At 35.1% G+C, this 12631-nt stretch overlaps 1 protein-coding gene across 5 annotated transcripts in view; it reads right to left on the minus strand.

Moving 5' to 3' along the window:
• Window positions 1-968: 968 nt before the first annotated feature.
• The window catches only part of LOC123528943 (protein SSUH2 homolog), a 29804-nt gene continuing 18141 nt past the window's right edge, over window positions 969-12631 (minus strand). For 4 of the 5 annotated variants that reach the window (XM_045309029.2, XM_045309028.2, XM_045309026.2 and 1 more), the window contains exons 6-12: window positions 11146-11270; window positions 8663-8725; window positions 8243-8346; window positions 7376-7468; window positions 6959-7061; window positions 4510-4614; window positions 969-2564 (exon numbers count right to left, since the gene is read on the minus strand). In XM_045309029.2, coding sequence (XP_045164964.2) covers window positions 2418-2564; window positions 4510-4614; window positions 6959-7061; window positions 7376-7468; window positions 8243-8346; window positions 8663-8725; window positions 11146-11270 — 740 coding nt within the window. In that variant the 3' untranslated portion in view covers window positions 969-2417. The remainder of the gene's footprint in view (window positions 2565-4509; window positions 4615-6958; window positions 7062-7375; window positions 7469-8242; window positions 8347-8662; window positions 8726-11145; window positions 11271-12631) is intronic. The other variant, XR_006682052.2, reaches the window with a different exon arrangement.

A 12631-nucleotide genomic window follows, 5' to 3' on the forward strand; every position in this document is an offset into this window, starting at 1 on the left:
ATAAGCTGCTATTGTGCAACAAGGTCAAAATAGCTAATTTGGCCTTCAGGGCCATAACTCTGGAACCCATAATGGGTCTGGCCAGTTCAAAAAGGAACCAAGATCTTATGGTGATACAAGTTGTGTGCAAGTTGGTTAAAACAAATCAAAATCTATAAATAAAGCTAGCTATATTGCAGACAAGGTCAATAGCTAATTTTGGCCCTTTCAGGGTGTCCAAAACTCTGGAACCCATAATGGGATCTGGCCAGTTCAAGAAAGGAACCAAGATTTTATGTGATACAAGTTGTGTGCAAGTTTGGTTCAAGATAAATCATAATGAAACTGCTATTGCAACAGATTTTTAGGAACGGACCACATAAGGCTGTTGATGCAGTTTATGAGACAGAAGTTGATAACATAATACTCACCAGACAATATGAGGATCTAACAAAAGGGCAAAATGCTTGAAAAATGTCAAGAAGATATGTTCCTATGACTGTACAGGCAGCTTATATGTGAAAATGTTGCAAGTATCAAACAATTAGCTTTATAAAGTTGTAAAGAAAAATTACTAAACATAAACTTACAAATACTACGAACATATTACTTAAAAATATGAACAGAAAATTACAAACATCACTATCTTGTCTAAATATAGCCAACACAAAAACAGGTAATTCAAAAGGGAAGTAAATGACAACAACATCGGCAGAGCATTAATGGACCAGATCGTTTTTAGTTTGTTAACATAATTTAGCTGGAATAGCAATAACGTAAGTTTTATTGTTCTAAACATAGCAACTGCAATGGGCTTAGGGACCAAACAATCCTATGGAATTTGGCAGTTGTTATAACATGAAAAAGACATGTGTTATCCTTACATTTAAATATAGCAAGCATATAACAATTTACCAACAACAAGCATGTGGGGTAAAGGTATGTGATATATGTATGTTGACCATGAATAACTGACAGATGCAACAAAATCAGTTTTAAATCAAATTTATTGGTCCGAATAACAAATAATCAGGTGACATGTATGTAGACAAAAGCTTTATACATCTTTATAGGGTGATTAATGGGCAATTTTTAAAGGAATTATGACCACAAACATCTGTATGAATGGATAAGTCAGAAACATTAAGTTCAACATGTACGTACTCACTTTTAAATATAGATTCTAGATGTTTATCCTTTAGCACTGCTTATCATCCTTTTAGTGTCAATTTTGTTATAAAATCTGCTGCAATTCAGAAAAGAGTTTCTGACAAAGAAAAAAACTGTTCTGTTTATTCATAAAAATGTTTTCTAGTATATATATATATATATATATATATATCCAGTCAAGAATCTGACTCCTTAAATGGTTTTGTCAAGTGAGTAGAGTCAAGGGACATAATAGCAAAAATCGGTAACCAGTTTCTTGTCCCAAATGACAAAGATAAAAAGAGTTTATGGAAAGCTAATAGGTACATCAAAAGTTTCCCAGTTGAAAACAAGGTATGATTCACAGCAAAACACTGCTATAGACCAACAACACTGTATTTCCTACAGCTATAGTCAAGGGCAATTTGCACTTTCTTTAATACTATTCTGATCATCTTTACTAAAGACCATTCCATTATAGATAATATCTTTGGCGCAAGTTTGAGATTACACCTTTTTAGGAAGGCAAGCAATTAATATCAATTTAAAAGCAAGAGTTCTGGGTCTTAAATAAGCAAAGCCAAACATCAAATGAGCCGCACCATGAGAAAACCAACATAGTGGCTTTGCGACCAGCATGGATCCAGACCAGCCTGCGCATCCGCACAGTCTGGTCAAGATCCATGCTGTTCACTACCAGTTTCTCTAATTACAATAGGCTTTGAAAGTGAACAGCATGGATCCTGACCAGACTGCGCGGATGCGCAGGCTGGTCTGTATCCATGCTGGTCACAAAGCCACTATGATGGTTTTCTCATGGCGCGGCTCAAATAAGCAAGAGTTACAGTTCTTGTGAAATATTGCAATATGTACGACATAAATTATGCTTTATCATTTAAGGCTCCAATCAATATCACATACAACAAAAAATATATATATACACTTCCTCGATCTGTTTAAGGAAGCATAAGAAGTAAGTAAACTTGACACATAAATATCAATGCAATGTATTCCGAGCGAAAATATTACCCAGATTTATTACACAACAGCCGGTAGACAATTTCATGGCACTCTAAAGTAAAATTTACAACAGTTTTACATAATATATAGTACATATCCTCGCACATAGTAAAGTATTTATCAAATACTGTATTTTTTTTACCAGTTACAACAAACAATCTGTCATATGTCCACTGCTTTATCACTACCAAAAGTTCCAGAACTATAATGAGTATATAGAACCATCTTTCACAGTGGGTGTCAACTTGTAGGCCAACTTTACTGACAACCTAGAGTACAGTACAACCACAGCAGCATTGTTGGGGGTATGTCGGGGCGTACACCTTCTTGTCAAATCCATACACAAAGTAGTCCTTGTCTTCTCCCTTCCACTTGTAGTATGCCTGGGTGACAGGTATAATCCTCACCTGGTGTCGCTGTTGATAAATAGGAAAATTTTAAATATTTTCACTGCAGCTTTTAATTACAAGATAAAAATCAACTGTGATATTGCTTTAGAAACAAAAGAGCCATGATGACCCTAGATTGCTCACCTGACGTTACAACAGTTGGATTAAATAATTTTGGCAGAGAGTCACCAAAGGAACTTATTATTTCAAAACTGAACCAGCATTTTCTGAGAAGATTTTCCATGTAGCCATATACAGAAAACCAGTCCAGCCCCTGCAGCCATGTTTTTAGACAAATTAAAATAACCTGAAGGAGTTTTGTAGAGACTTACCCAAGGAACATTGCTGCGAAATTATTTTGAAGTCAGGCAAGCTGTTTCAGAGAAAAAGAATTTTGAAGTTTTCTATAAAGCCATATAGAGAAAATAAGCCCAGTCCCCTGGCAGCCATATTTTCAACAATGAAAAATTATTTAAGAAATTTGGTATAGTCACCAAAGGAACACTGCTATAAAATTATTATATAGGGAAAAAAGTTATTTGAAGGAATTTGTAGAGGATCATACAAGGAACATTTCTCTGTAATTATTTCAAAATAGGGCAAGCAGTTTCTGAGAAGAAGATATACATTGTACAATGTTTTTTTTGTTGGTTGCCATAGCAACCAAATTCTATTGGATGACCTAGATTTGAAAGAATCAGAAAAAGGACCACCCAAAGTACACTCCTGTGAAGTTTGGATAAAATTGGCATAGTGGTTTAGGAGAAGTTTTTTAAAGAAATGTGGATGACAGATGGAAGGATAGACAGACATTGCAACAATACTAAAAGCTTACCAGGAGCTCTATGTGCTCTGGTGAGATAAGATACTGCTGCATTTGAATGAATGGATTGATCAATATGAAATATCTCGCCAAAATACATACAAAGTCATGCAGAAATGTTGGCCTGGAACTTACATGACTTAAATTTGTAGGAGGAGGATGTCTGACAACAGATTTTCAGTCAAATCCATTCAGTAAGAACAAAGATAGTGAAAGGGCATCAAAGCATCAATCAGAATTTTTAAGTATACAAGGGACATAATCCATGGAAAATTTCTGAAACAGTAATGCATCTTGTGTAATATGATGTGGATGATGATGTGTAACAACTATTTCTAGTTTGTAACAAATCAGTTTAGTAATAACAGAGATACAGAAATATTGGTGAGATTATGACCTTTGTGTGTAAAATGATGTTGGTGATACAAATTATTTTAAGTTAGTATCAAATCACTTTGGTAATAATGGTGCCAATACATCAAAATATTAACCTGAAATTCCAAGTAAAAAAGAGAGCATTATTCATGAAATACTGATGCAAGACTTATGACTCTTGTGTCATATTATGTACGTGATGTTGAGGAACAACTATTTGAAGTTTGAAGCAAATCCATCCAGCAATAAAAGAGATATAACGCAAATGAATCAAAACTTCAACCAAGGTGCGGAAACAGATGGCGGGGTGAGTAGGATAGCCCGCCATATACAGTTGAGCTAAAAATAAATGTGGGCTTTAGGCTCTGATGTGAGATGAAAGGAATTTTTCAGATTTTCAGATTCTATAATGTTGATGATGCAGTTAATGTTATTTTGAAAGAGTACGATGACTTGTGTCATTAACTTGACATACATTACCTTTAGAAGATACTAGTAACAAATGTAGAATAACTCATTTTTTATTTAATTTATCATTTCCTTTCATTTCTGTTTCATTTGAAATAACAGAACAACTTTTCAAACCCCAACTACCCTTCCAGATATTATTTAAGAAACAAGCAGGCAACTGGGTAGAGCCACTGAACTATGTAGGCCAGTTGGATTTAGCCACTCCACTGCATAGACACTCTTATGCACAGAGGAGAACAAAAGCAGTTTCCTTTATAAGAGAAGTCATCACAGTCTACATATTAATGAATGATCTAGTTTTACCTGCATGAGAAGTCTCTCCGATGGGAAGGCCGACGCATGCTGGTTCACTATCCTCTGTGATGCATTGTTAATTTCCGAATCTGGGAAATGATTTATTGGCCAAACCTGAAATTATGAAAATAAAATGAACTTTCTACACATTTACAAAATATAATATATTGAAATTTTGTCTAGTCTTGCATGCAATTAAACAGAAGTTTTAACTAGTAACATTCTCACTGTTTGCCACATCAATGAACATTCTCATACATGCAGGAGTATTAACTAACAAAGAACAAAAATATATTAGCTTACCTGTCTAATAAAAATGCTCACCCTAACTTTTAACCTACTACCAATACATGTACATCAATTCAAAAGTAGAAAACTGGCAAGGAAAAAAGGTTAAACAGGAACATTTGGTTTAAAGACAGTAGAAGGTTTATATTATAAAGATTCTTAGGAAAAACATAGAACATAGCAAAGCTAAATGAGCCGTGCCATGAGAAAACCAACATAGTGCATTTGCGATCAGCATGGATCCAGACCAGCCTGCGCATCTGCGCAGTCTGGTCAGGATCCATGCTGTTCGCTAACAGTTTCTCTAATTGCAATAGGCTTTGAAAGCGAACAGCATGGATCCTGACCAGACTGCGCAGATGCGCCGGCTGGTCTGGATTCATGCTGGTCAGAAATCATGCACTATGTTGGTTTTCTCATGGCGCAGCTCAAATATTAGACTATTTTATGACTCAATTAATTCTGTACTTTACATTATTTAGCGAATATACAATTTGTAAATTATGCTGATGTGGTCATGATTAATAATGACTGATTAATTTTAATGAATATCTTCGTCAATTTAAACAAATGACATTAGTCTTTCAGTGATGTTTTATTGCTATTTAACCTTTAGCATGCTAGATAAATTGTCGTCTGCTGGAAATGTCGTCTGCTAAAATTGTAAAGTTCATTCAATTTGCTCCAAAATTGGAACAAATATTGTCAGAGTAGCAAACAGCTTGGAACCTGATCAGACGCCGATTTAATCGGCGTCTGATCTGGTTCCAAGCTGTTTGCAAAGGCTGTTAAATTCGCATGCAGCAGGCTAAGGGTTAAAGTATTTTACATGTACGGCTGCACTAACAAGCTGTTAAGTATGTGGTACAAAATGGTAGTATTTTTAATCATGTTTGACAGCTGTCCTTGGTAGGATGCAGAATATCATGTTTGTATGCAATATTCATATGACTTTTTAAATAGCTAGTATTCGTAACAATGAACTAGAGATTGTTTTTCACAAAAAACCTGTGTTTCCCACCACTTGCCATGCAGAAATAGTAAAATGCCACAAATTAAGGGTCATAACTCCAAGAAGTATCACTGAACCGCAACATTCCAAAAATATACACAACTATGCTTGACATTTACCACTCCTATGAAGTTTGGTGGAATTCCAACCAGCGGTATAGAAGAATTAGCACTTGAGACATCAAAGAATTCGACAAATCAAATGAAAATCATTAAACCTGAACATACCAATGATATTGTAATTCAGTCCAGCAGTATACAGCAAGTAGTGAAAACATTGTAAAATATGACAAAACAAGGGCCATAATTCATAATTCAGAGGTGTTTGTTAATTCAAAGGAGTTTGTTAATTCAGAGGTGTTTGTTAATTCAAAGGAGTTTGTTAATTCAGAGGTGTTTGTTAATTCAAAGGAGTTTGTTAATTCAGAGGTGTTTGTTAATTCAAGGTGTTTGTTAATTCAGGTGTTTGTTAATTCAGAGGTGTTTGTTAATTCATAGGTGTTTGTTAATTCAGAGGTGTTTGTTAATTCAGATGTGTTTGTTAATTCATAGGTGTTTGTTAATTCAAAGGTGTTTGTTAATTCAGAGGTGTTTGTTAATTCATAGGTGTTTGTTAATTCAGAGGTGTTTGTTAATTCAGGTGTTTGTTAATTCAAAGGAGTCTGTTAATTCAGAGGTGTTTGTTAATTCAAAGGAGTTTGTTAATTCAGGTGTTTGTTAATTCAAAGGAGTCTGTTAATTCAGAGGTGTTTGTTAATTTCAGAGGAGTTTGTTAATTCAAAGGAGTTTGTTAATTCAGAGGAGTTTGCTAAAACTGGAGTTTAATGTACATCTGAAAACTTTTTAATACAAGAAATTGTAACAAACTTACTGGCGTCCCCCACATTGGGACATTTTTCACACAACATATTGCCAGCCAGTACAAAGTTCTAAAGTTTTAAAGAGAAAAGCAATGATGTTTTAATGTAAACTTTGTCTGCTAAGATTTCTAAGAATTGGGTAGTTTGTAAATGATATCACAAATACCCTAATATGGCTGCCTTCGTGATCAGCCATTTTCTTAAATTTCAAAATGCTGCATTGTTTTCAACAGTGATTCAATTTCATAAATTCTTCAGCATTATAAAAGACCTCAGGTTGGCATAATAATGTTTCTCACTCTAGGCTGTTGTTCTTGAAATGCTATCTGACCTTGTACATTACGAATCAGGTGATCAGGGAGAGCCGTCCTCTCTACTATATGATCTTGCAGATGATTAGTCCTGTAAATATGTAAAAGAAAAATTACTTGTTGTTAACACAGGATCACTTATTATGTCCATACCAGGCTTAAAAGAAAGCAGAAGCTGCTGTTTAAATTCAGTAACTGCACTCAAGAAAATTACAAACGCAACATCCATTTATAAAAAATATTTCATTCTTGCAACTTGTACTAGTATATGAAATTATTTTTATAAACCTTTAACACTTTCGATCAATTTTTGTAAAGGAAGCATTAAAATCTGAGACAGATGATCATTAAAATGTTCCTATACTTGACCACATAGAAATCCATGAATACCAAAGTATGTCTTACCAGAGTATTGTCAATTTGATGTAGCATTTAAGCTGACAATGACCTTGACAGCTCACACATGTTATCATCCCAAATCCATTACATGTCGTACATCTGCGAAATGGAAAACATTACTGCTGCATGTTGCAGGTACATGTAAAATTTTATCATTTAAAAATGCCAAAATCACAGAAAAATCAGGTACATGTTTAAAATACTGTATGGGAAACAACAACTAGCTTCTGTTTTTTATCACAGATAGAGATATTAATGATCATGGTCGGTATCTGCCATCACTATTACAATTCTATATCATGATCACTGTGTATGAGATATTGCTTTTCTTTAAATATTGCTTTGCCTTCAGAAAACTGCCTCGGTAGCCTAGTGGTACAGAGTCTGCTTCGAGTGCGGGAGGTCCTGGGTTCGATCCCCGGCTGCGTCATACCAAAGACATAAAAAATGGTACTAGCAGCTTCTTCGCTTGGCGCTCAGCATTAAGGGGATAGTGCTAGGACTGGTCAGCCTGGTGTCAGTATAATGTGACTGGGTGGGGTATCATGCCATGTGTCTACGGCATGATATTCCAGAGAGGCAGCACTATAAACTTGGGCATGATGCTCACTGCTACAAGTAGACACCGTCGTTTATATGACTGAAAAATTGTTGAAAAAGACGTTAAACCCGAACAAACACACACACATTGCCTTGAGAAAAGTCTTTCAAACGTAGTCAATGCTGAATAATCCTACCTTTTATAACATCACTATCAGCACCTGAAAGTGTAACTTTGCAGAAAATCCACACGGCCACTGTTTAATATATTCATACAAAATAACAAAATGCTGCTAAATTACACGCAACAAATTTTGTAAAGGATCAATGTACCTCCTTCTGCCGTCACCATGGCACCAATGACACCTCTCATGCTCGTGTTCCCCGTTCCTGTAAACTGTCTTGTGGCCTCTACCAGCACAACTGCTACATCGTACCTGCAATATTATAAATACTCATTAACAATATCTTGCCTCAGACTTGATTGTCATTCTGTTACCTAATACAAAGTGGAAACTTCAAAATAAAACTGAAATTTTCACACAATTGGTATTCATTCAAGAAATGATCATAATCTTTTTAGAATACATAAAGTAGGACTTTTAAGTCATCGTTGAAATTACATCAATATCTATTTATTAAAACTTAAGAATTACTTTAAATCAAACTGTTCAAATGAAATCCATTTTAACTTCACCGTTATTTTTTTTCTCCACAAATGCAGATACTAGTGTGTATGAATAACCTGCTTACCCTTCCACGCCCGAAGCACCTGTGACAACGAATTCTTCCCATTGCCATACAGTTATGACATGGCTGAAAAAGAAATGGATCTCTAACATAATCTTGTTGACCAAGCTTTAAAAACTATGTATCATTTCAACTACCTCAAATTCACTATTTCCCATTTTGATTTATTCTTGCATAAAGACTACTTTTTTCGCTGGATCCGCCTAAGTATTAACGGGAGAAAAATCTTGTGCAAACTAGGCAATTCATGTGCTCTTTATACATGATCTTTATTTTTGAAATGCTTTTCCAAGGACGTATATGTATTTCTGCGCAGATTGACATCTGTTATCTGCGTCTTATTTCATAATAACTTCTTCTTGCAGCATAAAAGATGCAATCTAATCCATAGAATGTTTTGCTGTATCAGTAGCCAACACCAAATGCACTGACCCAACAATATTGGTACTCACTTCTCTCCTTGTTTACTTCCCTTTGAGAAGTCAGTGTTGATTCAGTTTTTGTAGATAACAGAGAATGTTTATTAATCACATGTAACTTACGCGATTGTTTGTTTTTAGGATTATTAAATGATTTTGCAGGGATCATACTATGTCAAAATTTTACGGAGGAGTGACTTCTCCCTCCACAGAATTTAGGGTGAAATTGAGGAATTTAAGGAGAAGATTTGGCATATTATTCACTTTCCTGCCTTTTATATCCACTTTCTATGGGTCTTGCTATAACTTATAACCAGAACTGAAATTGAATATTACATTATTATTATCATGAATTTCCAAATAAAGTAAAATCTGAGCTATAAAAAAGTCACCTTTAAATTTTTATCCAAAATTTACATGCCCAAAACTCATAAATCTATCAGGTGCAAGATCGAAACACCGTGAAAATTTTCATACATGTTTTAATTCTCTTGCCTTAATAATGCCCACTCCTTGCATCAACTTATTCAGATTTATACATTTAATTGATTTATTTATTAATCTTTTCGAAAATTATACAAATATTGTAGATAAAAATTTCGCGATCTTTTTGTACGGCAGTTCCGACATTCGCGGAATCGTTTTTTATCCACAGCGCCCGGGCAATTCATTTACAGAAATTGGCCTTATTTGAAATAATTTTTGTAGTAATGTTTAATAAAATTAAGAAATAATATACAATTGATGCATATGATCATGCACTCGTTAAGTTTATTGGATTTTACACGCCGACTGAAATTTTTTAAAATGGTGACAGCTTACAATATTATTGATTAATAACTACAGTGGGATATTAACGCTATGATTGGTTGAAGTTTGACAGGTGAGTAGGTGGGGTTGACCTTGGATTTGTAATTTAATCTAGTATATGCATCAAGTTTTACAACTTTAAGTAAACAAATTATAACACTGAAAATCTCGGCGATTCGGATTTCACCCGATGGTGATAATTAGGTGAAGTGGCCGGCTTTACAGTGACGATATCGCTCAAATCGCCCTGTAGGATGATCCCTGTTTTACTAAGTATCAGTCAGTATGGTTTTATCTAATTTCTTGAAAAATTTAGTGTAATACATAAAAAGTTTGACAGCTTGTCACTATGTTCATACTCATCTTCACTCGAAATGTTTTCGTACTAAAAATAACTCAAATATAAAGTTATTATTATTGAAAGTGTGCTCCTGTTTACCAATTTTTTAAGAAATATGAAAAATTATTGGTAATGTTATGTTTGTACTAACAAGCAGAGGCGTAGCTGGCCTGAAAATCACCATACGCACATGTGAATTCTTTATATTTCTAGGGGGTTCGGGGGCATGCTCCCCTAGAAAAATTTTGAATTCTGTATCCCAATAGGTGCCTTCTGGAGTACTTTGAGGCAAAATTCTATCCAAATAATTTTGAACAAGTTCTGCATGGAATTCAATTCTTTGAACAATTTTGAAAGGGGGCCACCCAAGGATCATTCCTGTGAAGTTTGGTGTAATTCTGCCCAGTGGTTTTCAAGAAGAAGATCTTTTTAGAAATTGTTGACGCATGATGCACTACGGACGGCAGACATCAAGCGGTCACAATAGCTTTCTGACAGGTGAGCTAAAGAAAAAAGAAATTCATTATTTGATTAAAACAAGTGACCAAGTATTGCAGTGGCAATACAGAAGTCCCCTACCGGTGGAAAGCTTTCAATAGTGACCTTGATCTTTGACTGACAAGCATAGGTCATGTGTTGACATACTGTCTCATATGATGGGGAACATTCCTGTGTAGCACTAAGATAATTCATCAATGCGTATAAGAGTTACGGAGCAAATCAGATTTGCAGACAGACGGATGTTCCTGCATAATAGGTATACCTATTGTTCCTATAAGCCACCTAAGTATGCATATGTAAGCTCTGACAGACAGATAGACAAAGGCATTCCTATAAGTCCTCTCTGGTGTAACCAGTAGGGGACTAATAAAAATTAACAAATTTTAAAGAACCCTTTAAAGCCATTAACTACAAACCTTAACAGAAGCAGTATGAGGAACTTCTATCTCAGCTTTCTGATTCTGGAACAAGCTTGGAGGTTTAGCATCTATATCCCAAGGTCCTGGTGCCGGACCATTGTGGGGTCCATCTATTGGCTGACCTGTAAAGAACAAAAATTAAAACCTTGACCTTTTTGCAATTTCTTTAAAATATTTTATAACAAGAGGGTCATGACGCTCACCTGAGTAACATGTTTCAAATGGCAAAATGACGCTAAAATATTAGACAGTAGGTCGGTAGGTCACATTCATAGTCACTGAAAGACAGTTTTAAGACTGGTGTGCAAAACTGTACATGTCATCCAAATTTCAAGGCTGTATATTGAAAAACAAGAAAGTAGGTCAGTAGGTCAAGGTCATAGTTAAGTGATCCCTAATTGCTTGGGTCATCGGGTAATTATAATTAAACAGTCTAGGAAATATGACCTGATAATTTTTGAAGTCATTTTCCCTATATAACTCATAACTATAACAAGTGATCCCCAGGGCGGGGCCTCTTTTCACCCCTGAGGAATAATTTGAACTTGTTAGAGATCAACCAGGCAATGTTACACACCAAATATCAAATGCCTAGACCTTGAACTTTCAGACAAGAAGATCTTTGATTTTTTTCCTATATAAGTCTATGTTAAACTTGATACTCCCAGGGCAGGGCCTCTTTTCAACCTAGAGGCATAATTTGAACAATTTTTGTAGAGAAACACTAGGAAAGGCAACATAATTAATATCAAAAGCCTAGGCCTTGCAGTTTCAAACAAGAAGATTTTTAAAAGTTTTTTTCCTATATAAGTCTATGTAAAACATGAGACCCCCCGGGGCAGGGCCTCTTTTCAACCCAGGGGCATAATTTGAACAATTTAGGTAGAGGACCACAAGGCAATGCTACATACAAAATATCAAAGGCCTAGGTCATGTGATTCTAGACAAGAAGATTTTTAAAGTTTTTTATTATATAAGTCTATGTAAAACTTGGGACCCCCGGGGCGGGGTCTCTTTTCACCCCAGGGGCACAATTTGATCAATCTTGATAGAGGACCATAAGATAATGTCACACGCCAAATATCAAGGCTCTACGCTTTGCGGTTTTGGACAAGAAGATTTTTAAAATTTTTCCTTTCGATTGCCATGGCAACTAGAGATCTGCATGGAATTAAATTCTTTGAACAATTTTGAAAGGGGACCACCCAAGGATCATTCTTGTGAAGTTTGGTGTAATTCTGCATAGTGGTTTTCAAGAAGAAGACTTTTTTAGAAAATGTTGACGGACAGACGATTAACGACAGACACTGAGCGGTCACAAAAGCTCATGATGAGCTTTTGGCTCATGGTGAGCTAAAACAGAAATAATCTGTAACTGTACAGAACTAGAATGGTGGTAATAGGATCTTTTAATTTTTTCAAAATATATCAATGAATTTTGAATTAATTAATATTTATTTGATTTTCATTGTGTATTTATAAA

Source organism: Mercenaria mercenaria, chromosome 13 (assembly GCF_021730395.1).
Source record: "Mercenaria mercenaria strain notata chromosome 13, MADL_Memer_1, whole genome shotgun sequence".
Classification (NCBI taxonomy): Eukaryota; Metazoa; Mollusca; class Bivalvia; order Venerida; family Veneridae; genus Mercenaria; species Mercenaria mercenaria.